Source organism: Perna viridis, chromosome 15 (assembly GCF_037379345.1).
Source record: "Perna viridis isolate PV_CMFRI_1.1 ecotype Kerala chromosome 15, ASM3737934v1, whole genome shotgun sequence".
Taxonomy (NCBI): Eukaryota; Metazoa; Mollusca; class Bivalvia; order Mytilida; family Mytilidae; genus Perna; species Perna viridis.
The window spans coordinates 16,623,490-16,650,603 of record NC_142459.1 but is presented as its reverse complement, the minus strand read 5'-3'; the positions used below and the strand labels follow the sequence as shown (position 1 = coordinate 16,650,603).

Below are 27,114 nucleotides of genomic sequence, written 5' to 3'. Positions count from 1 at the left end.
CATTCGTAAATAGAATGAAAAATAAAAATCAGGGACTGACCAGATGGAGTTTGTTATTACAAGAATACGACATTGTAATTAATCATATTAAAGGCAAAGAAAATGTTATACCTGATGCATTATCTAGGTCTTGAATTGATATTTATTTTTGTTATGTTTATAGTATATGTTTATTTATAGTATGTTTAAAAGTTTTCATTGCATTTAAACTTTCTTTTAAGGGGGAAGGTGGAAGGTGTTAGGATGCTGTTATTTTTAACAATTGTAAGATTGTTTGGCCTGATCTGTTTGACCTTTATTGCTAAATATAGAAATGACAAATTTGTAAACATCTTATTTCAATAATATAATTTTCTAGAATTTGTAAACAAGCAAGTATTGTTTATCTGACTCATTATTGATTAATTGTTTTCTAAATTGTTTTAGAACTTTCTTAGTATTTCTAGAATTTGTTTGTATTTTATATATAAATAATGAACGTCTGAAAAGGGACTTAATCTAATTGACTGATGAATGACTGAATGTTGTTTTGTGAGTACATTCATTCCTTAGCACTGGACCTCTGTGGACACCTTTGCAACTTGGATTAAGTGTTTGAAATAATTCTGTGCTGGACTAATACTACCTAAATTAACTTTGGGATTCTTGATATATAACAGAATTCAAAAGTGGACACCAAAAGTTGGTCAGATTAGCAAACTATCCAGACTGTATAGTGATAAGTAACTTTTGTAATTATAATTACTGTAAATTGTAAAACATTACTTATCTAGTTTAATTAAAATTATTGAAATTGTAATTTGTCTCCTCTTGGCTGAATCTTTCTAAGAGGTTATTTCTGACCTTGACATTTTTGTTGTAACAATTTGTATCAACTTACCAAGACTACTTGAACATACAGTATAAGATTCAATTCCAACTTATCATTCAATTTACTATATATAACTAACGTAAACATGTCATAAGATGACGTACAACACATCATTTGTTCTTATACAGTTTTCATTTACTAAGCATATGAATACTGCTATCATATTCTTAAGTTTTATGGTTTTCATTATGAACTCGAGGATCGTTACTGTGTTTCCATCTGGAGCATGCACCATGAGAACCGACTTGATCACTATGTCATATTTTTCTTGTCTCCTTTCGTCTACACCGGACTTGATATTTTATGAACAACTCTGTGGTAGAATAATATAGGGAACCAATATTATAGCGGTAATCAAAAGTGTGTAATCCAGGGACAAAAACCAGTCATGGAAAACAGACACACACAACAAAGAACACAAAGTAACTCAAATCACACATACAAAGTAATGGTTTTGGTTATTTCATGTTCTTTGTGGTATGTGTCTGTTTTCCCTATCTTTTCTCTATCCTTGGACGATATTCGTTTGATTTCTGATAGAATCTTTCAATGGTTCCCTTCATTACTCGCATATGAGATACAAACTATTTTAAAAGGAAATCGAATTAACGATACTTTAATATATCATGACAAAGCGAAAGTGAAACATAGGAAAACTCCAAAAACTAATGATCTGAAATTTTTTCAAGTTTATTTTTCAGTCCAAATGAAAGAACACTTTAAATTCGTCTTATTTTGCAAAAGAATTAAACAACACAAGGCGGTATGGATCAAGTACACCACATAAATAAGCACCTTGCCATTTATAGAAATGTAGATTGAGTTTCTCATATAATGCCAATACACAAAACAGAACAAGAAAGATTAAAACTACCACATTCTAAATAAATGTGTTGTCCTGGTTACACCATCACAATTTACGAGCTCATGAAGTCTGGTTATTATATGCAAACATTCACTCACAAAAATCTAAAAAGACGTAATGACTGAGGCACTTAAATTTTATATGTGACGGTTTCAATCAGCATCGTCTCTGAATATAAAGCGAAATATATATGCGTTTTGTGAAGTGAAAGATTAAACAACAAAAGCTCCGTTTGATTTTGGTTAAAGTTCGGTAATACCGTCCTTGGTCAAGGTCTAAAGATCACGGCCGTTTTGTAACATTGAAATGTTTTATACTATTGGTTGTTTCTTTTGATAATTAGTATGAATAAGCATTGCATCTAGGAGCAATTTGAACGCTTACAGAAAATTTAACCCATTTTCCTTAACCTCATTTGCCAAAGTGATATCAAAATGTTTTTACAATAAAAAATAGATACAATTTTTTCATTATTGTCATGTATCTTTTAAGGTCAGGTAAATATTGACTCATACATGACATTTAAAGAGAAAGCATTTTAACTAATGTGATATACAAAACCTGCTTGGTGCAAAGTGACCATTTATTATAATTAAGTATTGGACAATGCAGACGGGTAATCGGTAATTATTCATTCATTATTTTTTTTTGTTTTGATTATGAATTAACAATTGTGTATTGAATGAATAATAATAATAATATATTCATCGCGTAACATGTGTAATTCGTATCTGCAATGTACAACGCATTGGTTGGTCATGAATATGAATTTGGATCGAGAGACAGATAATAGGAAAAGGGTGATTGGGGATAGGTAAATGAGCATTGGGGCTGCGGATAGTGGAAAGTTTAATCTTAAAAAAGAGCTGTATATTGAAGAAACTAAGTATGCGCACCAACATACACAATTAGTTCTCGTATTAATGACACGCTTCGTAGGACACTGGCTCGTGATAAATTACTTATCTTTGTAACAATCAAAATTTATTTCACATTTCAAGATTTATATACTAAAATAACTCTCGACATTCAAAGCAACTTTTTATCCTCATGATCACATTCTAATTTTTTTAGGCAATTTGGAACAATACTTTTGCTTCTGTGCAGTGTTTTTGTAACGAATCTAACGATAATGAATATTCAGACGTCATTCATAAACTAATGTTAAAGTCAATATGATAGAAGGAAATCCAGCTTAGCAAAGATAAATGCACAGTTCATGAGAAAATAACTCGATCAAAAACCTCATTTTTTCTTTCTAAAGTTATCTTTAAGAATAACCCAACATAACGAGTGGTGCAGAGACCAAATAGTGGGTAAACGTAAATTTGACAAGAAAGGTTCTGACTTTTTCTGATTCTTTTACAGTTTTGTACTCAACGATTTGCTAGAGAAAAACATTTTTGCTTAAAAATTCTTTTAAAGTGTCTTTCGTAATAACTCACCATGCTAAATTCTTCTGTAGTTAATTCAAAATGGTTCGAGTAATAAAACACTAATCCAACATATGTATATCTCAACGCCATTTCATTTTCGTGTGGTATGGCATTCATTTACATGATTTTCAGAGCAGTTATAATTCGGCGTCAACACATTCATACATATTAGTTCTCAACCTACTGAAACAAATCAGCACGGAATCGTCAATCTGATTTTTGTATACCGACTCAATTGCTTGAGGATTGAATATCATAAACTACGATTCTATCCACGATGCATGTCAGTCTTCACTTTCACCAGACAAATACATTGTACGTATAATATTCATACAAATGTGCTTAGCAAATATCATTGTGATACCATTACATCCCGACAACGCAGACAGAAACCTCACAAAAACACGAACGAACGAATGAATACACGTGCACATTTTGTCAATAACAATGTGCCTGGTAAAGATACTAATCCACTTCTGCACAACGAATCAACTAATTACATACATGTATATTTTGTTGATGATGGTACACTGAATCCTTGTTGAAAAATACTGCCCTTACATTCATGTACTTTGTCTTTAACAAGCCTTCTAATCTTATCTTAATACGCCATTTTGAATCGATTTATATGTAATGCGTTACATGTTTCAAATCCTTCACAAACAGGTCTACATATCCAGAATACTAGAATGTACTCAACACGTATATACGGTTAATGGCACAGATAATCCAAGTTCATACAACCAATGACTATATGTTCTTACAAGAAAACGAATAAACGGTTGAGCAAAGATAATTGAAAAGATGTACAATTTGTATATCATATAGATGTATCTATTAAATATTTCATGTATTTTATATATGTAAATTGTGTATTGTTACTTCTACACTTTTAAGTAATAAACTACTTGGAAAGTTTAAATACGGAACATGCTTCAATTGGGTTAACATAAAGTAGGACTTTATTATTATTTAAGGTGTATAATTTGTTTTTCGTACAACAAGATATTGTAAAATGCATGTGGGAAAAAACAAAAACTGGCAATCTTCAGACTCACATGGAAGATATGTGGACACAATGTAACAATGACCAGGCAACTTACATAACAATATATGTACATTTCTTAATTACGTCTCGCTCATATTGTTTGTGTCCAGGGCATATGACTTTGGTCAGTTCTGACTTTTATGTGAGAAGGTAAGATTATTAATTACATTTTTATGTCGCATAAAGTTGTTTTGTATTTGTTTATTGATCTTGTTTTGCAAAAAAATAAGTAAGTCGTGTTGATCGAGTAGGTCTGATCGGTAGAGTAAATCCACCCTTTATAATATTCTAGTAAAATTTCAAATTGTTGCATAGGATAAAAGAGTTATCAAGGGAACAAGATCCGAGCGGTAAAAAAATATTCCATGGATAATACTGGACAGGGAAAATACACATACCACACAACAAGAAGTATAAAATGACCAAACAATTATAAAAAACAAAACACAAAAAAGAAAACAAACAGAACAAAACATAGTACCTATAAAAAGTAAAGAAGCAGCGCATACTCCACTGAAAAGTAGGGGCATACAGACCAAGTGCACCGGTAGGGTAAGTGTCTACTGCAAATTACATATTTACGTGTTTATGGTAATATTTTCATGCATCCTTCTCTTGCCGGCCTAAAATAATATTTCATTTTAGAAAAGAGGCGAACAGAAAGACAATTTACTAATTGCAATCATGTGCTTTAGTAGCGGTAATTTGTGCATTTCAAAAACCGACTAGTCACTTTTATTTCTTATAAAAAAGGAAAAGAGCACATAGCCGGTCTGACTTGTTGTTTGTCAATCGTTTGTAGCGATTTTGAAAAAAAAGTTCATATTGATTTTACATGAAGTTGGCATTTTGCAAGAGTTATAGTAAGTGAGGGATGAATGTATGGTTTTCTTGGAAATATAAATGATTACATAAAGGACTATATATTTTACGTCAAAATATATAGTATGAATAGACCACCGCAACATCGTTTGTTTGGATGGTTTCCTTGAATCAGAGAATCACTTCTACCATTGGCAGTGTCGGAATGTTATATGAATTGGTTATTACGTATTTACTGCAAAAAGGACCATCCTTTTGACAACAGTTTCTTTTTTAACAGGACAAAGTTTACATTCAAAAGAGAACAGAACATTGAAATGGCAATCCTCTATAACTGATGTTCCAAACGAAAGAAATTTTATGAAATTTAAAGTTTGTTTATAACAAATCAAATCTTATATCAGAGTGAAGACTTCTAGTGAGAAAACCCGTTTAAACCAGATGCTTCTTTGACACCCTTCATATCATTTTCCGTGTATTTTGAATCTGGGTAACAGAACATCTTTCCAAAGAATTAAAAAATCGAAAAACAAATTTTGGTTCAGACATGTTTCACTGTATATATAAGTAGCACTCCACCCAAGAATCATGCAAAATGTGATACATAGATAAAAAGCCTACATATTTTTTTTTCTATTTTTGATATTTTGTTTAAAATGCTTAAGCAAAAAAAAATTAATTTCTGATTTTCATATAACTCTTGTTCATATAAGATATAGATTATGTAGAAATAAATGTAGAATTGCAAATTAAGGGGGATAACTGTAAATGTCAATAAAATACGTGAAGACTATTGGATTTTTAAGGTGAATTATCGCCTTAGTGCAGGGTGCTTGGAATGAATAATTATACATTTCATCACATAGACCTATAAAGCAACTTAATTACAAAAATAAAAAAAAATATGTACCTTTTTTGGGATGTATCACATATTACAGAATTTGCATGATTCTTACAAAAACTGCTACTTAACAAAAACGTTGATTGTGGATTCTCTTTTGTAAAATTACTAAAGAAACATCTGTTAATTGGAAACGAAAATCATTGACAGCGGGAATAAAAAACCAAAATTGAATTGCAAATACACACAAAAAAAAAAAAAAAAAAAAAACAGAGAAAATGTATCATAATGTTAAAATGCGCTTACCTCTTAAATAACTTTGATTTCGAAAATCCATTTCTACAATTCTTCAATTTATGTACCAATACAAGTTAAAAACAAAGTCTACAATTTAAAAAAAAATGAATTCACGAATTCTTGAAGCAAAGGATGCGCTATTTGTAGTTCTCTTGAACTATTTGAAGTCATACTGGCTTCGGTTAAAAGTTTTTGTACATAAGAAATGTAAACAAATCAATCAAAATGGTCAGCTAAATGTTTACATTCTTTTTTCTACGATACGAATTATTTATGTTCTTTTTGAAATTAAATAAAAGCTAAAAGGAGGTTATGAAATTTATTCTTTGAATATTTAAAGAAGACAAATCGATCACAACCAACGTTTGTATGTTCAAGTGGTCGATTGGCCGGATGTATTTATGGATATTAATAGTTGTTTTACACGTATTTAATATTCTCATATGACGTGCTTCAAAGCTTTTAAGTGATAAACACATGACCAACGTTTACAAAAAATGTACGTGCAACACATAGGCTGTGTTCAATCAAAAAATTAGAAGAAACTAGATATATTAGAATCGGAATAAATCACGGAATTACCAATTTATCATTGTTTTACCACGGGTTGGCAAATTATGTCGTTATTTAACTCCTCGCTATCGCTCGGGGTAAAATAATCCGGCATAAATGACAAGCCCGTGGTAAAACAATGATAAAATGGAGTTTTCGTGAAAACAAAGTAAAATACTACAAAATAGATATATACATCTCAACAGAAATATAATACACGTAATGTTATACATTATCGTATTGTCGATCTACTTGGTTTTTAATTAATGAGACAAATAATGCAAATAAAAGGTCAGTTTATTTTATAAAAGTAAAGAATTTCGTTTTGAGAAAACAGTATTTCAATATAAGCTAATAATAACTTTCTACAAACTGATTGTACTTGAACTTGGAGAGAATGAAAACTGCCCGACATTTACTTTTATTATCTAAATATTTAAGGTATTCAGAATGAAAGAAAAGAAGTGAAAAGATTAATAGAATAGAAGCTGCAGGTAAAAGTGATAGTTATTTATGTGTTCGTTCGAAAAAAAGCCCTTAAAGTTGAAATACGAAACAAATAAACGAAGAAAAAAAATACGATACAAAAAAGCAATAAAATGATATAATGATGAGAAAATAACCCGATAAATATGGAAAAAAAATGCTTTTAAAAATTGCATAATTCATTGTAAGATTCGAGGTGATGAGATTCAAAATAATGGTTTGTTTAATAATAAGATAAAAGTAGTTGAATATAAAAAAAATAACAGATACTTCTCGGCTGGTCAACAAAATTTTTTTGTGGCTTCCAGAGGTATTTCCTTAATAAAGAGCCGATGTTTGATTTGGACCCTACCATACCATCATTTCGACAATCGAAAATTGTTTTCATCTTTTTTGCTTTTCAAACAACGAGATAAAATCCAACAAAAAATTCACTGTTGACATTTTAATAGCAACGACTCTAACAAGGAGATCCCATACACCTTTATACCATTAAGGCCTATTGTAAGCCTTGAAAAATAGATCATAATATAGCAAGATTTTACCTTTTATGACTTCGGTCCTGGTGAGACGATATAGTGATAGTTCTATGGTTATATGCTTTACCTTGGTTCCCTTGATTACTCTTTACAAAATATAACAATATAGTTAAGATATGTTTATTTAGTAGGTAGTCTACCCCGGACTTGACGTTTTAAGAGCAACTCGGCGGGTGTTTCTAGAAAAGCAGAGGACGCTTACCCTACCGGTGAACCTGGTCCATGCTCCCAGTTTTTAGCGGAGTCCGAGTTGCTCATTTGCTTTTGTTACTTTGTATGTATGATTTTAGTTACTTTATGTTCTTTGCTGTGTATGTATGTTTTATGGTCTTTGTCCCTGGATTACATTCTTTTGATTACCGCTATAAACTTGGTTCCCTTGATTACTCTTCCCAAGAAGTTTATATAGCCTAGCTTGCCGAGTGGGCTAGGGCGCTAGATTTTGTGCAGGCGATGTGGCCATAGATATCACAGCAGTAGGAGTTCGAGTCCCCCGGAGGGAACGACCAAAAATTTGCATCGCAACATTTGAGTTCTAACATCGTTGGGAATTGTTCAGACCTATCTATACGTTTATATATATTCCCTGCATATATATATATAAAGTCTAAAGGAATCTGCCAACCAGCAAACTTAATGGGTATCGGATCGTCCAGTCATGACGATGCAGCACAAACAAAAAATAATTATATAAGTCTAAAGGATTGTACAACGATACCGATAAAGATGTTAACACACTATAATAAAATATATAATGGGCAAAATTTTCAGTCAACAAATGACCTTCTTCAGTGCCTTAAATAAACTGGTTTATATCTTGCAATATTGATATGTGTTGTTTGTATTTTGACATTAAGCAACCACTAGGTTTATGTCATTCCTAGATAACAAGGTGCTGAACGGTGTTCACCAGCCCATAAGTCTTATCCGATATATATCATAGATTATTGACCGCAACTTCCAGTATTATAAAATTCACACACCCTAAAACGCTGAAGCTTCGTCCCTTAGAGTGCACTTGATAAAACTCGGTGCTGGATTTGACTTCAATTTCCCATACCTTTTGTTTAAAGTACTTGTATAATGTTAGTTTTAGATTAAGATCTTCCTGTGTATTTTGGTTCTAATAATACCGATAAGAGGTTACTCCTTTGAATACGTGAACGGCTTACCTGAATTTGCAGTATTAAAACAAGAGGCTCCCAGGAGCCTGAATCTCTCACCTGGTTAAAGTTTGTCTTTCAAGGGCAATAAATTTAACAAAGAGTTGTCCAAAAATTCTGAAGAGAACTTTGGTAGGATTTATTATAAGGATCATTTCAGCAATTCAAAGTTTTTTTTTCTATCTATTATTGTTTTAATGATATTTGCTGAAATCTATTAATAAAAACTGTGATTTTTTGTCTTCCTCGGCCAATAACTCATACAAGGAGTCGTCTGACAACTTTGATCCCTTGGAGACTTTTGTAGGCCTTATATTAAGGATCATTTCAGCAATAAAAATAATTTGGCTAAACGTAATGGTTATGGAAATATAATAAGCGAAAAAGTACTGTCTGACCCCCATGTTTTTTTAAGTAACAGGAAACATCCATACTAAGTTCGGTTCCAATTGGTCAAGTAGTGTCAAAGGAGAAGATTTTTGAAAGAAATAACAATAAATATAGCAAAAAACGTCGAAAAAGGGTAATAACTCCAACATTGTTTAACATATTAAAATAAGAATGTCACTTAAGATAGATTTCATCAGGCTAAACACATTTCCCCTATGTCAGGATTTGGCTAAACCAAGCGCTTTTGGCAATATATGCTAAAACTATTGTCTGACCCCTTTGTTCTATTTTAGTAAGAGCAGCCAAAACTCCTTCCATCAGTTCTATGCAAGATACCCCAAGGAAACTTCATACCAAATTTGGTTCCAACTGGTCAAGTAGTGTCAGAGAAGAAGATTTGAGTTTTTATTTTTATTGTAAATTGAAAGATTAACAGAATAGTAACATCATTTTACGGCCGTTGACAATAAAAAGAGTAAAAAAAATAATAATTTATTCATAACGAGTAAAGTATCAGGTAATCAAATGCACAAAAATGAATAAAATTTTCACAATCACAAAGGAAAAACATAGACTCTTGGCAGAGTTCGTGTGTGAAGACTTTTTTGTTGTGCCACTAGGCGACGCTGTTGTAGGTATTTCCGGTAAGTCTATAAATAATCTGTCTATGATATGAACTAGACCGTTTGATGTCAATATATTTGGTCGCACGAATCTCGCTTTGGTATTATTCCACTGAACAAACTTTTCTAAAAATAGAATATAGTTAAATCAAAATAGAATTAGACATGTAACATGCATGACAAAAACATATCATTTACATCTGTTGCCGAATATTTTATGCATTGCATTAAGACGACATTACAAACAGACGGGAAATTTTACAATGTTGAGTACGTGCAGTTGTCAAGTTGTTCTTCAGCTAATTAGAAGTAGAAAAGACAAGCCACACGTCTGAGGTACGTCGTTTAGTTGTTACCATGACTTCCATGTTTATCAGAGAAAGCATAGTTACAGAGTAAAGGTACTATATATCGAAAAAAGGGAATCAAACATTACATTGATTTTGTCTTTAAAAAACAAAATTTACTCCAAGTAACCATTAACAGTTAAAAGTTCTTGAAATTTATGGATCAATAGTGTTATACGGACCCCAAGTAATTTCTAAATTAATTACTGGTCTACATTTCAAAAACACAGTTGCCCCTGATGAGAGCTATTGTAAAAATCATAGAGCAAAGCAATGAGAAACCAACTGCAAACGATTTGAGGAAATGGACGTGGGAAGACTCACCAAATAGCCCTGTAGGCCTACCGAAGCACAACACAAATCAGCCATACGTAACAGTGTAGCCTATGATACATAGACCGACGATTCTTAGAAACGTACAGGCTATTAAATTCAAAGTTGCACAAACCAATTACATGCATTACAAGTCCATGTTGATAACTCAATAGTTTCCAATTACACAAGAACAAATGACAAGAAAGGTAAGACTTTTACATTTTTTTTTATGCTTCGGGATAAATACCTACCCTCATGTCCTTGAACGAACGTTATATTATTTATCATGGTGGTATTATCTGGAATATTGTTGACGTTAACAATCTGTCCTGATAAAACATGCCTGTCGTAGAACTGAAATAAATAATAAAAGAATAATATTTTGGTTTTGTATCTAATGTTTATGTATAAATTTATTGATTCATTAACGCATTGCACAATTAAAGTTCTTCAATTCTCTGTCATTATAATTGTGATGAGTTCTAAGCTTCTTGACAATAGTTTGACCACTAGCGTTACTGATGAAGGTTACAACCGAAAAGGACCTACAGGACTGCATCAGGGAATTTATAAAAAGGGGTGTTCAGACTATCATTTGCTTAATCTTGCCCATATTTTGTACAAGAAATTTCAAAAAGGTGGAGATCGAACAAATGGAACTCCTCGTTTGGATCGACCACAGTGGTGTGTTTTAAACATACCCTCATAATTTTTCGGGTGCAATATGTGTCTTTTAGTGTTAACAGCAGTATTTAGTGTATGATGGAGCTATTTGTACTCGCTATGGGTGATTGGAATGTGTGAGACTTCATTGAGACGTTGTAAGTTTGCTTCAAACAATCGCTTCATAACTGACAAACGTTATTTCCGTTTTATCTCACTTCCGGAAGAACGATTTTGAACCATCCACGGTTTAGAGCATCTTATACATATAGTATGTTGCTAAAGCTCCCTGGTCATTTATCACAACACAGTTGTAAGAATAGTGCCCTTTTCATAACAAAATCCAATTGAGATTTCTTAAAATTCTTCCGCAACTCGGATATCGACCAATCAAATCAATTGAAATTGAACATTTGAGGACAAAATTAAGGATTTGAGGAATATCCTTGTTTGAGATTTTTTTATGAAACCGGGCAGAGTGCTTGCACGGAGCAAATTTCTTATTATATGGGGAATGGGGACTACGATAGTGCGATTGAAAGACCGCTTCACAGCATGTATACATTCTAAAGTTATAATTAGTTGAATCAAAATAAAATAAGAAAAGATAAACAGTAAATACTTTACATCTTAACATAGTAGTACTAACTGGGCATTTTCATGTGATCAGTTTTTTTTCTGGGTAATGGGAAACTTTCCTTTCCTTGGAGAAAAGGGATTGGTCAACATGGAATGGTGGTGTGAGTGGTATATAATAAATAAGCGAAGTGTATACAAACTATAATGAACCTAATATATCCACATGTTGAAATTGAATCAATTACCTTTTCTTTCTCCGTCCGATTTAAATTTTCTAAAACATTCAGATCTTTTTTGGTCAAACCGTCTATGAACGACGCAGTTGGCAAGAATAATGTATTTGTTGTTTCAGTACTGTTTAATCTCTCATAACTTCTTTTTGGCCAAAACCGCAACATGAAGTTGAAAGCATGGCTGTAAAAAATGTTGCTCAAATAAAACCATAGCAATCAAGCAGACAATATAACAAATTCTTATGACCTATCCTTAGAAAAGAGGGGCTCCATTTGCCATTGCATGAAATTGATCGTCCGTGTGAGACTTTTACGGCGTAGTCTTGGGTGTAAAATGAAACCATTTATAGAAACAGTGAAAGTAATTAAGGTAAACAATCGTATCAATTGGTTTTGTAGTTAGGTCAATCCTCGAATTCAAATGTCGAGAAATATGAAATCCATTAAATATGCAATGATCGCCCTAAATTCACGTGTTACAGAAATTCTGACGTCACAATACCCACAAAAACAAATTCCCTCATTGCAAATAAGTACAATATTACATGTATGCTGCATCAACTTACAGAATGCCGTCATCTTGGTGAACCTCGTCTATCAATGATATTTGATTGTAGTTCAACAGTCCATCAATCATATAGACTATACCATTACTACAGGCTATACCATCAGATACAATGTTGAAATAGTACCTCAGGTTACTGTAACCAACGTCTACAGAGAAACCTAAAAGAAAGCTACAAGATTTTACTCATAGGTAAATGAAACTAGGAATATTGTCCAATATATTGTTAGAAATGGCGTGTATTGTAAAATTATCATAAGAAGTCGTGAGCACCTTTACTCAGTCTCTTGAAAGAAGTGAGTGCCGATAGGCTAACACTAGACAATTGTACCGTCATCATATCACTTAACAGTACCATAAGCATTTAAACAGAAAGGGGTGAAAATGTTACCCTTTCAGTAGAAAGTAAGATAAGCATTATCCTACCCTTTCAGTAGAAAGTAAGATAAGCATTATCCTATCATTTAACAGTGGTGAGTATTGTTGTATAATGACTAGAAATTGCTGAAACGGTTACCCTATCTTTACAACTTGGTGAATATCATTGTGGATAGAAATTGGTAAGCGCCAACACTCTTTTATAAGAAAGAGAAATTTACGTATAGTTCCATGTACCCAATCTCTAGAACATGGTACATTGCAAGTATTATACAATAAACCCATCACACTGACTCAAAAGTGTATAATTCAACTTCATTCCGTATAAATATCATTGTAAAAAGGCAATATCCGCACACCTTACATGTATCTCGGCGAAGTTGCGAAGGAGCAACCACGGGAACCAACACTTTTGAATTTCATCTAATGTAGCATTATTTTGTTGTAAATCATCATAAAGTAATACGAAAAAACTTCTGTTTTGACGGCGATTAGTCGGTAGAAAGTGTGAACATGCACTGTTCTTAAGTATCTTATTATAAACTCGCAATTAACATTCAATATAAGAGAGTGAACAAATTCAAGATACATTTTTTACACTTTTTACGTATCACTCAGACGGTGATGACTATTGTCAAATGATGTGGTTTCTGTAATTTGTGTGTTTGTTTGTTGGGGTTTAACGTCCGAGCAGCAATATTTCAGCTATATTCAGACGATAAACATGAAATTGATGATAAAATGAGCATGAAATGATGATGAAATGAAAAAGGGATAGGACACAAGGACAATGGGGTCGACAAATTTTGATTGCCGCTGGAAATAGGGAGAGGTGGGTAGGGTCGGGCAATTTTGCCTCCTGTGGCGGAGCCTTATGGTTCCTACTCCGGGAGAATTTCACAGTAGGGTTCTTTAATGTGCGAGGAATGTGGCATCTTTCCCAACACGGTGCACCACTATGGTTTGCGGTCAGGTTTTCCGTATTATAGCCTGACAAGCCCAGCATGTAACACGCCAGGGGTACCTCATACAACCACCTAGGGCACACATCCCAGTTACTCTGTGGGCAGAGCACCCTAGCCCCGGCTAGGGTTCTGAGCACTATTTATTCGCCTTTTACGACAAGCTTAGCGCTGCTGCAGGTCTATTCTTTTAACACCCGGACCTGCACGGGGTTTCGGTAAGGAGAAGCTTGTCTCTAAATAACATACTGTACAACGACTTACCGACTGTTTCGTTCATCAATGAAAACGTCACATTATTTTTACTTTTCTCCACAATATGTTCAGATCTGTGTTTCCTGAGGTATCTCTGGTCTAGTTTTACTCCGGGCAAAACATGTCCCAAATATAACTGAAAAGAGAGAGAATTATGAATATAAATCTCAGATCTGTTTTCTTATTATTTTCTTTTCGTCCAAACTACTAATATAGTGTACAGCGGTTAGCATGCAGAGCCCCGAAAAGTAACAAATATGACGAATTAAGAGTGTCTGCATTGGATTTTTTTAAAGAACAGTAGTCCTTTTCACAACAACTCGAAAGAGTAAAACTATTGGTAAGTTATGACTTCACAATATTTGATTTACTATGACGCCATAACTTACGACTAATTTTACACTTACGATTTTTTAGGATAAAATACAGGGTAACTTTTTTGTTAGCTAGGGGATTTACGATCCCTTTTCTTTGCTATTGTTTCATTAATTTAGTTTTGGTTATTATGATATTTAATAAAAAGCGCAGTATGTTTTACATGTGACTTTAAAAACTATTTATTATGTTTTCCAGATATAAATAGATAATTACCTGTGTTAAAATAGATGGATTCGTTATGTTCGTCAATGATTCCGGTGACGGGACAAACACTGTCAGATCATCATTATCTGAGTCTGCTAAATCCATAAAATCTTCAGTGTTGTACATCATATCAAAGAATGGTCTATACAAAAACAGATATAAAAGAAACATCATTAAAAAATGCCTGAAGGCGAAATGTCAATAAAACACGATTAAAATAAATAATACATACAACCTAAAGAAAATGGAAAGTAAACATGCAATCGGAACTGGAAACAAAACGTCCAAACATCCCAACTGAGTCCATTAAATCCAAAATATTCATCCATATTTTTTTACAATATTGAAAACAAGTTAATACTTGGAATTTCACGCATGAATTTATTTGTATTATTATAATAAGTTTGGAAATTATAACATTATTAACTTGTTTATACTCCATTCCTTCTGTGATAGTTCATTCACATTCGTTTGAGGTTTATACAGAGTGTTCCAAGTATAATCCTAGACAATACAGAGGTGGGTACGTCGTTGAGGATTTTCGAGTGTTAGAACCCCATTGCAACGTTTTGGTAATCTTTGTACAATTTTGGCAAATGGAGCAAATGATTTTATGGTACTCCTATTTTTCCTGGACCCTTTTCCCAAAATCTATCGATTGAGGCCTGGGGAAGTAAACATACTGAAGCCTCTTGTTCCTAGACATGGACTCTGCTACAGAGAAGTATGGATAATATAGCAATCTGTCCACCATGTGAATTATTCCATTGGTCGCTCGAACGTTACTACGTGTTATCTGTGAGTGTACATTGTTACTGACCAAAGCAACTGAAAAGACAAAACAATGTAAGTATGTACCTCTTTGGGCATTGTATACACTTCCCATTTACATCATTTACCAACATTCCACTCTTTCCGGCGCACACGGTATAGTTTCACGTTTTACCATTTGACTTGAAAGACGCTCTTCTATGGAAACGCAAGTCACCTGATCGCAATTCTGTTTCCTGACTGGCTAAATGATGTTAACTTAGTGACGTTAAAAAAAAACTGTCGAAAATTTGAAATTGCGTTCGAAAAAAAATGTATCGAAAATTTGAAATTGCGTGCCATATATTATTTTCTCAAAAAGAAATGTAGAAATTTTGAAGTAAAATGTACTGCGTCGGCAATTTTTTTTTAGAGATGGTACTTGTTCTATATATCATCGCCATTGCCCATAAAACCACGTTACTTTGTATAATCAATGGCACGGTTTTACAAAGTTTAGGAAGACTTATGTTCACATAAATCCCATTGGTCTGTTAAGGATTTACGTGTACGTAATAAAGTATGGATCTGGCTACATATCAGGCAGGGGGTGATTCACCATATCTCAAGACAATCAATGCAACTGCTCAAATACTTTAAGATCCCAGAAAAAAACTCTTCTTGTGTTTTTTCCTTGGATCTGCTATGTATCGTAAAATTTTTTTGACTGGTTTCAATGTAAAATATCTGGCGGGAAAATTTCCCGTTTTTTTCTGTAGTATAAAGTAACCAAATTTTATTGTTAATACCTCAAGTGGGCAACTTTCATTTTTACTTTTATTTTCAAATACAGTTTTTATGAGGCCTATTGAGCATACTTATTTAGTCTAATTTATCAATTCAATACAAGATATATGTAGTTGTATTTTTGTTATCATATAACTACCTGTGTTATTGGCACGCTTTACATATATTGTATCTTGCACAGAAATCAGGTTTTGTTCAGCATACAGCTGTTCCACTAAATGACTACCTGATGTAACAACATGGGCTTGAAGGATCTAAAATATACAAATAATGTAAACTTTAAATCTTATAAATATCCCGTAAAAACACCCCAAAAAGTTTTGTTCCATGTATCAAGTCTGTAAAGCACATAATAGGGTAAACAAAATCAATTCATTTAAAGAGGTAGACCTAGGATAAGGAACTACTTAGATGTCAGTCTTCAAAATGTATGGTCATTTATTCAAACTGAACGATCGATAATTTAAAACTGCGCAAAAACAGATTGATAGCAGAAACAGCAAAAAAAGACGGCACCAAAATTTCCCGGTTTACAGTATGCTTTACATCAGTTTAAACTTTTTCCAATCATTTCTTTGTGACAACATATATATTTTAATCTGTTCTTGCTATTTATTTTCATTTTGCATCCAAAACTGAAACAAGAATACAAAAACAAAATTTGAAAGCTTGTTGAACTCTGCACTCAAGTCTAATCGAAAGGAACTGACAAAAAAAATTCGTCTCTTATAATCACATTCCGTGTTTCTCTTACCTTTAATCTATTTCATTTTGAAAGTATGCAATTCACGGTGATAAATTACAAGTTCTGCACTTAATTGTGGGTATTTTCTATAAAAAGCTCATAAAAATATGATTCACAGACTCATGAAACATAATTTATTAAGCCAATTATCCAATTAAATAAGCAAATATAATGATATGCACAGTAAATGTAATTATGTAGATTTATAGAGGTTGCTTCTTGAAACACGTGTACAGCATACCGAAATTTACAATCTTTATATATGTATATCTTATTAGCACTTGATTGGTATTTAATTACCCTTTCTAGGAGCAAGCTATCCATGAGTATTTTGTCTGCTCTGGCACGTGGGATATCATTAAAAGCATTATTGGTAGGAACAAATATCGTTATATCTTCCTCGTCATTGCCGAGTAGACTCTGTAAATTCTGCATGGTGTACAGTCCAACAAAAGAAGAAACCACACTGAAATGGTCAATTATGTAGAAAGTTTTGATCGACACTAGTGTAGTATTTGACAATAAAATGAAATGCAAAAAGATGGCATCGTGGTGAATGTGGCAATAAGGCTGGGTATACGTTGAACCGAATATAATATACAATAATCTAAGTTGATTTGTATCAAGCCTTTTGATTAGTTATTTTTCTTTTGGTACCATTATTTATGGTTTATTTTTTTAAAGACTAACTTGATACTTTGTAACGTCATTTACATCAATTGGTCTGCAGTTCGCAATTCCAATAACTCTTAATTCAATAATGTTTCCATGGAGGAATAAATCTTAACATTGAGAGGAATCGACTAGAAATCAAATTAGAAGGATTTTTTTTAATATTTGACCAAGTTATTTTTGATAACCCACTTTGGGACAGTTCACTCTTGTTTAAAAACCGATTTGCGATTCATGAAGCTTCAACTGTCCAAAATCTGTTGATCATTTCGCATAACTTGGTCAAAAATTTAAAACAATCCTGAAATAATGGATAAAGGACTAGAACATATCTGTTATAAGATTTTAAACCTCATTCAAAGGTTTTTGAATTCTCAGATTATATTTTCCTTTAATTACAATTGTAACACACTGACAACTTTCAAATATGCAACCATGAGCAATCCTGTAATTCAATACAAACGGAAGATAAAAAATACAAAGTCAAATAAAAACCAAATCATTGGGAACCTTAGAAAATGAATAAAACAACGTTAGCAACTTGTAAGGATGGCGACTTCATAATCCTAGACACAGATAATGCACACCGAGGGAGATGGTTAAGACAACCCAATACCTAATTTCTGGATGCCTCTTCATTTCATCGAGTATATTTCTAGTCGGAACATGTATTAGATTATCAATTACATGTATTACGCCATTAGAACACATGATGTCACTAACAATTACGTCAGCTTTGATGTAACTACCGGTCACTGATATTTCTGAAAGAAAAAAAGCGAACAGTTGCGATATGAAAATAAAAATTGACATATAAATCATACAACCTATTTCTACCTACAACTCATTACTGAGAAAACTGAAACAATGCTAATCCTGGTACGTTTCATGAGCATGTCACAGTCAAAAGATGTCAGTCCTTCATTTGTTTTGTGCTGTATCAGTTTTCAATTTGATAATGAGGAATTGTCATCATTCTGTAGCTGTTGATGTATTACTCATGCTGTTTGTGCCTTTCAGAGCTTGATTAAAGGTATGTTTACACGTGTTGAAGACATTACTTTGACTTCAGAAGGAAGTTGCTGTTTTGGATTATTGTAATATGTTTGTCATTTGTTGGGTTTCACCCTATCAGTTCTTTTCCAAATGCATTGTTTGAGAGTACATATCTTAAATTAATGCAATAAATCTAGAACAGATCAACGATGACTGCAAATGTAAAATCGTTTTTGTCAGGCAATTATAGATGTTGGATAAAATATAACTGTACGTAAAATACTATGCTGACCTTTATTTGACTCTACAACTCTAAGTTTGTGGCCTCCATAAGTACTGAATGTTTCCTCTTTACTGATGTTAAAGGATGTAACTGTATGTCCTAAGATCATATGACCGCTGATTGCCTGTTAAAATATAGTGGCATTGGAAAGTAAAGGAAAATATACGATCAGAGCAGAGAAACGATTTATGAATATCGTACAAAACAAAAAAAAAGCTTAAACAGTAAAAAATGTTTTAGAAGTAATTGACGGAATTAAAATATGAAGCAATAAATGTTTGTCTTGTGCTATAATTTAAGTTAATATTTTTTCACCATTCTTAACAAAATGAAAACCATGTTAATTTGTAAGGGAGAATTTCGGACCGAAATTCAGGGCATGCGATCTACTTTTAACAATATTGCTGTGTTCAAGAAGGATATTTGGGTATTACTAATTCCTTACCCGTATGACCATACTGATATTCGATCCACCCGTAAACATACTCACATCATACAGAACATCCGGGTTACTAGAAAAACCACTGAGTGTAGAACCAGGAATATCATCCATAACGTAATCAAACGGTAGGAACACTGTTAGGTGTACTCCATTGTTGTCCAGTAGACTTCTTAGATCATTGTATTTCTCTATAAAACTTTTCATCTTCCTGCAAAAAACAAATACTGATTCTTAGGTGTGTTCAATTGTTCAATATTTTTTTCACAGTGGCCAGATCTTAAAGGATAGTGCTGGGATCATGACAAAGTATTTAATCCCCACCCCACGCCAATCCTAAGTCAGAAATTTCTGGACACTGTATGACATGTTCCGTTTTCACTTTCAGTTTTCTTTCATGTGGCTGGAGTCTATAGGGACAATTTGTTTTCAATGTCACAGTGTATATTGTTGTTTTGGGGCCAGCTGCAAAATTTCCTGTGTAAGGGATTGAAGAAGATCCATGGGTGGCCTTGAGCTGACATTTTTTATCGTGTTGGGGTTGTTGTCTTTTTGACATATTCACCATATATATTCTCTTTATATTGTACCAAGTTGTCATCCATTACTCAGTTTTGATAAAGTATAATAAAATATTCTCATAAGAGTACAAATATATTTATAAATGAACATGGTTCATATCATAGAAAGATTCACTCTAACTTTTTTTACTTGGTTTTCACATTTCTTATTTCCAACTAACATGAGCTGGTCGTTCCCACTGACCGCCTCCCAGACAGTATAGTCCTTCCTAAGTATCACATTAGATATCAGGTGTATCACACCATTGGTGCACCCAATATCTGTTTCCTCGACCGTTATTTGTAGGTCATCGACGTCCAGATAGATCCGGTCGTTCTTTCTGGTGACCGCTATAAGTCGTCCTGACCGTGTAGTCAGTGTAGTGCCGTCAATAAGAGCCGTCTCACTAAAGTCACCGGGAATTATATGATTGTTTAAGACCTGCAAGACAAGCATTGTTTTTCGTATTCTTCAATGTTTGCAATATTTACATTGTTTAACTATATATGTTTAGTTTAGCAAATGTATGACATTTTGGGATTTTAAATGAAGTTTTCATCTTTAAAAACTCAACTTGCAACAGAACGGAACTAACACAAGCTAGGATATAAAGATGTATAGTACAAACTGTTAGCATTTTTGTAGGGTGGTTGTTGACTTGTTCCATCAAGAGAAAAAAACATTTTTTTTTCATTTTTCGTAAGTATACAAGACATGTAATTTGATTTATTTGCGAAAGAGTAACCAATTGTTTTATCCCAGACGTTTTTAAATTAACGTTTTATTATGTAATAATTGACCAATTATTCGCACTGCAGGCGTCCATTTATGACTTTTAGTTTTAAAATAAAGCCTAGTAAAAAGATCTAATCAGGGCTTGATTCAGACGGGGCGTGGCAGGCGTGGACCCCATTAAAATTTGCAAAGCATGGGTTGTCAGGGATAGATTTAGGCGGTTTTAGGTAGAAACTTTCATTTCTCCTTAATTTTACTACAAAAGATATCTACATTGCACTCACTCTAGAATATTTAAAAAAATTAAACTCAAACAAATTTGAACTGTGCGCCCCCCCCCCACCCCAATCTAAAATCCTGGACCGCCCCTGCTATTGCATGCCTGTTTACAATGTATTGAACAAACCTCTGCCAAGGTATCCTGATCACTGTTCAGCTGTTGTTGTTTACTGGAGGGAAGCTTAGCAAATGCTGTGTCGGTCGGTACAAATACTGTCCAATTTATATGCAAGTTCTCCAAGAAAGAGGTTATTTGAGTATGTCTTTCGAGATATAGTTTAAATGACCTGAAAATTAAAATAAATTAAGATAAAAACATTGTACATGTACATCCCTTACAAAACAATAACAAGCAAGTAAGTATTCTCATTGAGTTTAATGTTCATTCTGTTTATAGAATAAAATAAATAATGCATTTGTAGGTATATGTTTGTGACTTTCATACATTAGAGGGGATGACATGCATATTCTGTAATTATTTAGATCTTACAACACAATATTATGTATTTACTGAATAATGGTGAGTTTCTTTATTTACTTGTTGCATATAAGACAGTTTCTGACGTACTTACGGAGTATTAATGAGTTTTAGTATGTGCATACTGAGTATAAGGCAGTTTCAGTGTGTACTTACTGAGTATAAGGCAGTTTCAGTGTGTACTTACTGAGTATTAGGTAGTTTCTGTATTGTCTGTATTACGTTCATGTAGATGAAGTAGAGTAGATTGTCAATTACATGTATAATACCATTGACTGTGGGGACATTGGCCTGGAGGACAAGAGCCTTTACTCTGTGGTTCTTGATGTAAACTTAAAAAAACATTTTCGTAAGTATCAGGTTTTAAAGAGAATAGAATTTTATATTTGAGGGATCGGAAAACTCATCAACAGTGTTGAAGCAAGAATTTCGGTAGTACTATCGTAGACATCTGATATAAAATCCTCATATTTTTTTAGGTCGTGCCTTTTTGTATCGATGTCAACTAAATTGAAAACAAGCAAAGAAAGATAACTCCATTTTAAAGAAAAAAACACATTATTGTAAAACCTGACTTCAATTTGGTTGACACGTTTGTTCTATGTTAAATGGTAATTTGTTTAACATGTACCAAATATTTTTTGTTACTTTAAAAACTTATTAACTTGTATATACATATGCTATTTTCTTTCATATAAGCGGTCATCATTAACATACCATTCCCGTTTTCTCTATGAAACGTGACATTTCCCTCCAGTGACATGAGTGGTGGTATATCACCCTTGGATGGGATGAATGAAAATGTATCTAATACTGTGTGGGCGTGGTACACCTATCAGGAGCCAAAATAAATACTCCATGATTAGTATTATAAACTGTAGTATCTGTATTAATAATTAAATCCACTATTTCTGTGTGCAAAAAAAATATGAAAAACTGTGGACAAAGCTCACATAACGATTCCACACGATCCCTATCCCCATAACACACTAAGTCGTCTAACGATTCCACACGATCCCTATCCCCATAACACACTAAGTAGTCTAACGATTCCACACGATCCCTATCCACATGACACACTAAGTCGTCTAACGATTCCACACGATCCCTATCCCCACGACACACTAAGTCGTCTAACGATTCCACACGATCCCTATCCACATGACACACTAAGTCGTCTAACGATTCCACACGATCCCTATCCCCACGACACATTAAGTCGTCTAAAGAATCCTCACGATCCCTATCCCCACGACATACTAAGTCGTCTAACGAATCCACACGATCCCTATCCCCACGACACACTAAGTCGTCTAACGATTCCACACGATCCCTATCCCCATGACATACTAAGTCGTCTAACGAATCCACACGATCCCTATCAACATGACACACTAAGTCGTCTAACGAATCCACACGATCCCTATCCCCAAGACACACTAAGTCGTCTCACAGAGAATTGATTTGGCTTCGGTCTGAAATCGAATTCCACAATAGCTAATGTATTTAAAGCTTCTGTCAAAACAGTAAATGACTGTGCTCAATAGATGCATACAAGTAGTTGCAAAAATACTTTTATCAAATGTTGTGGACGGGTGCCATGATCACTACATACATGTATTATACACATACAATCTTCTAATGTAGGCCTTACATGCATGTATACCAACTGCAAAGCGGGGGTATGAAAAAAAAACAAAAAATAACCTTGGTTCATTGTTCCGATTTTTCTGAACAAACCAATCATTATTTGCTTAAATTTGATGTCTTTTTTTCCTCAAAAATCGTTGGAACAAACAAATGCAAATTATGGAAATACAAGATATATTTAATTGAACTTGCCTTTCTTATAAGGTACCAATCTTGGAATAATTTATCTTGACCGTATGTTGGCATGGAAACCAGATGACCATCATCCGGAAGGAACACAGTGAACTTCCGGTTAGATTCTGTTGTCCATTTCTTTAGGTCGAGGTCTACTATAGACGCATTGTTAATCGATCTAAAAATAAATGAAAAGAACAAAACTAAGTTTCTTTTCATAATTACACCAAACTCAAATTTTAGAATTTACCAAACATACCTGAAAAAAGGATAATAACAAAACTGCCGAACTGATAGACAAACTTTAGGCGATAGTCAAAAGGAATAGCCGAAAAAAAAAACAAATTTCATATAACAAATGCAAATATCAAGGCAAAAATAGGAAAGTTTAAAATAACCGCAAACATGGTCCTGACATTTTAAAGGTGGATGAAAATAGTTTGTTAAATCAGGTTTTATAGCGGGCTTAGTAACCCCACCCCTCGGTTCAATCACAGTTATTTGTTTCTGGTTTATTACAATACAAACAAACAGCGCAAGCACAACCCGTAGAAATTGGTAAAATCAACTTCTATATTTAGTGGGTAAGTGCATGGTGATTCTAATACATGTAAGTATGAAGATAATGTACATGTACCTATGAGGAGACACCATTAAAGGGGCTCCAGTTTAAACACAATATGAAAACTTTAAGGTGGTACAATATAACTGGATCAATATTTAATAAGAGAGTAAATATCCGCAAGCTTCTTTTACATAAAGGTTGTGACTTATTTTCGACCTACTCGTCAGTAGTAGAAATGATAATCAAAATATTAACAAAATAAGGAGATTGAAGAAGATACATAGATACTTACGAAAATGTATAATGTGGCATTTCTGGATATATAATATAATCATGTAAGGTTTTAGAACTTGTGATAGGGGCGAGAACTCTGTCTATAATGTGAAGTACTCCATTACTGGCTGTGATGTTTGATGATATAAGGACTGCTCCATTGACGGTATACTCCTGTAATCGAAATTCATCCGATTGAATTATAAAAAAAAAATGTTTTAAAAATACATCTTCATAAATAAATACAATGTAGCAGGTATTTTTTTGTCTTTATTTTGTTTGTTTGGGTTTGATTTTTTTGAGGGGAGGGGGGTTCTATTTATGAAAGCGCAATACTTTCATGCTAGCGTACACTTATAATTGAACAACTTTTGCAAAAAAAAATAATAATAAAATATATTTTTTTAAGTAAATGTACAAATTGGCAAGTACTTACCTGGCTTACCTGTACTTTAAGATACTCCTTAAAATTGATTTGGCATTAGATATACTTTTTATATTCACATTTATTTCTAAATGCAAATGTTAATGTGATAATGTCCTATTTTTACATCTAATGCAATCTAACTAGTATAATGGCTCCGTTTCCCATGATTTTATTTTATGTCTGTGAATGTGAAAAAAAGTGACATGAAAATGAATCTCAAGTTTGTATGATGCACTTCGTGACATGATGTAATATACAATCTTCATGATCAGATGTCTCGTTATTACATGTAATAGTTATTTACTATAATTTGGGGATAATTTGTTGTATCATTTTTCCAAGTAGGTATAGTTTATATCAGAACGTGTATACGAAGTAAATATTTCCTACATTTTTGATAATATTCAAGTCTCAGTACCATTGACCTAGCTGTATTGTAATGAAAATGTTTTTTTTTTTTCACTTTCTCCTGAAGTTGGGTTTAAAATATTCTGGTATTTTCAAGCACGTGTGCTCTAATGTATGCGACCACTTGATCCTGGTAAGAAACGTTGAAAAAGGTTAACATGCACAAACGCATCGAAAGTATGCTACACATCCATCGTACAATTTTGTCATTTAAAATTTAAAAAAATCTTACAGTTTTCAAATACCTTAATTTCATTACAAATATGCATTTTTTTAATATTCATATAACGATGTTCATAACATGTACGTTGATAGGTAGTTGAGATAATATGTAAAAAGTTTGATTTAAAATTTTCAATATTTTTCTTCATCCAGTCGAAACAGAGAGTTTAATCTTTGGATAGAGAAGGTGTATTGCCAAGGAGTTTTGAATTTTAGACTTAAATTTTCAACTGGAAACTGTGACAAACAATATATTCAATACAATATTCAATAATTTATATGATAAATTTCTGTTTGACCCAAATCTGCCCTTATTAAGCTTGTGCTTTCGATGTCTGATGCGCAGGACCATTATTGCATCACATGAGGTGTAACGGTTTTTTCAAGTAACTTTCTCCTTCACCATCAAGAGCTTGTCGAATGAGCAGATACATAGTTCTGTATGCTGTACAAGGTGTCCAAGTACTGCAACCAGAAGCCTTTTTACCATACCATTACAAGCGAAGCAAAGGCGGGTCCAGGTGAGGGCGTAATGGGTGTACCGCACGCTTTTCAAAGAAAAAAAAACAAAAATCTGTTGTAATCTGCTAAATATTGTATTGAATATGGCAGTCTGTCATATTTATTCATTTCCTTTTATACAAATTCTCGTTCTTACGCCTCCCATTCATATAAAATCCTGGATTCGCCCTCCGTGAATTATATACATGTACGTTAGTTGAGCTTTAGAAGGCTATTCTTTGGACGAATCCATCGTAGTGAACGTAAGACGAGTTAACTACCTTAATATCTCCATTGTTATACTGGTTGAAGTAAACTTTATATCCCGACGAATGTAGAGTCTGGGCTTCCATGACTTCCGGTAGGTTCTCGGCAAGGTAGGTTCCAGCAACTACGCAAAGAAGAAAAACAAGTGATACTATATCGTTAAGTCAAACCCGTCCTTACGTTTATTTTAAGTACCGATCCATATAAAATTCAGACACTGCCTATGGTACAGGTGATTTAAGGTGTAGAAAAACCCACCGAACAAACGATGTTTTTTTTCGGTCTTTAGATGCTATATTTCTGGGTAACATTAGCCTTTTCTGTATTCGGATCTGCACTTTTGAGAAAATCATTCATTCATTTCATACTAAAATCAACCAAATCAAAGAAAATTAAGAACGAAAACTCTTGCAAAGTTGCTAATTTCATGTACAATCTGTAAATTTTATCTCAAAAGCCCAACAGCCACATGAAAACTAAGACTGGTCATGCGATCAGTGTTTCTGAACAACAATTAAAACTGAATTTGGTGGCTTTTTGACATGCATGAATCACCTACCGTCTGATTTTTAGAAAGACTGATACCTAAATACAACATGTATACGTACTAATGAGTTCACATGTACATCTGTATATACACATGTACGTGGCAGGTTCTTATGTACATGTTCTGAGCATTCGTTTTAACATAATATTATATATATATTATAAATATTATACTGTATACATAAACGGTAAGAAATCTCGAAACAAGTGCTTGTGATATACACGCAAAAATGCTCACAAATAAGACTGGAAGCTAACTAGGCGCGGATTCAAGGACTGGCGTGCCAGGCGTACGCCCCCCCCCCACCCATAAATCCGTAAGAAAAAAAAATTTCACAAGTTTCACCTCGTAATATTTTTTATCTTGCTTTGCACGGCATTTATTTCATAAAACGCCCCCTCCCCCCTTAAACTCAAGTACTGGATCCACCCCTGCTACCACTACGCAGTCAGACCTATTCATGTTTATAGATTATTTGCATGATGCGCCCGTCGCCTTGGGAAAAAACATCATAAATGTTTTG

The 27,114-nt window shown here is 33.4% G+C and overlaps 1 protein-coding gene across 2 annotated transcripts in view; it reads right to left on the bottom strand.

Annotated features, from left to right (window-relative positions):
• Positions 1–9,706: 9,706 nt before the first annotated feature.
• Positions 9,707–27,114, bottom strand: part of LOC148597179 (uncharacterized) — a 35,413-nt gene continuing 18,005 nt past the window's right edge. For both annotated transcript variants that reach the window (XM_088564518.1, XM_088564517.1), the window contains exons 3-21: positions 26,059–26,168; positions 24,239–24,393; positions 23,400–23,559; positions 22,275–22,389; positions 21,745–21,889; positions 21,207–21,366; positions 20,247–20,506; positions 19,556–19,715; positions 19,075–19,189; positions 18,403–18,550; positions 17,415–17,580; positions 16,509–16,623; positions 15,496–15,640; positions 14,822–14,954; positions 14,240–14,366; positions 12,637–12,796; positions 12,083–12,251; positions 10,847–10,949; positions 9,707–10,059 (exon numbers count right to left, since the gene is read on the bottom strand). In XM_088564518.1, coding sequence (XP_088420644.1) covers positions 9,824–10,059; positions 10,847–10,949; positions 12,083–12,251; positions 12,637–12,796; positions 14,240–14,366; positions 14,822–14,954; positions 15,496–15,640; positions 16,509–16,623; positions 17,415–17,580; positions 18,403–18,550; positions 19,075–19,189; positions 19,556–19,715; positions 20,247–20,506; positions 21,207–21,366; positions 21,745–21,889; positions 22,275–22,389; positions 23,400–23,559; positions 24,239–24,393; positions 26,059–26,168 — 2,882 coding nt within the window. In that variant the 3' untranslated portion in view covers positions 9,707–9,823. The remainder of the gene's footprint in view (positions 10,060–10,846; positions 10,950–12,082; positions 12,252–12,636; positions 12,797–14,239; positions 14,367–14,821; positions 14,955–15,495; positions 15,641–16,508; positions 16,624–17,414; positions 17,581–18,402; positions 18,551–19,074; positions 19,190–19,555; positions 19,716–20,246; positions 20,507–21,206; positions 21,367–21,744; positions 21,890–22,274; positions 22,390–23,399; positions 23,560–24,238; positions 24,394–26,058; positions 26,169–27,114) is intronic.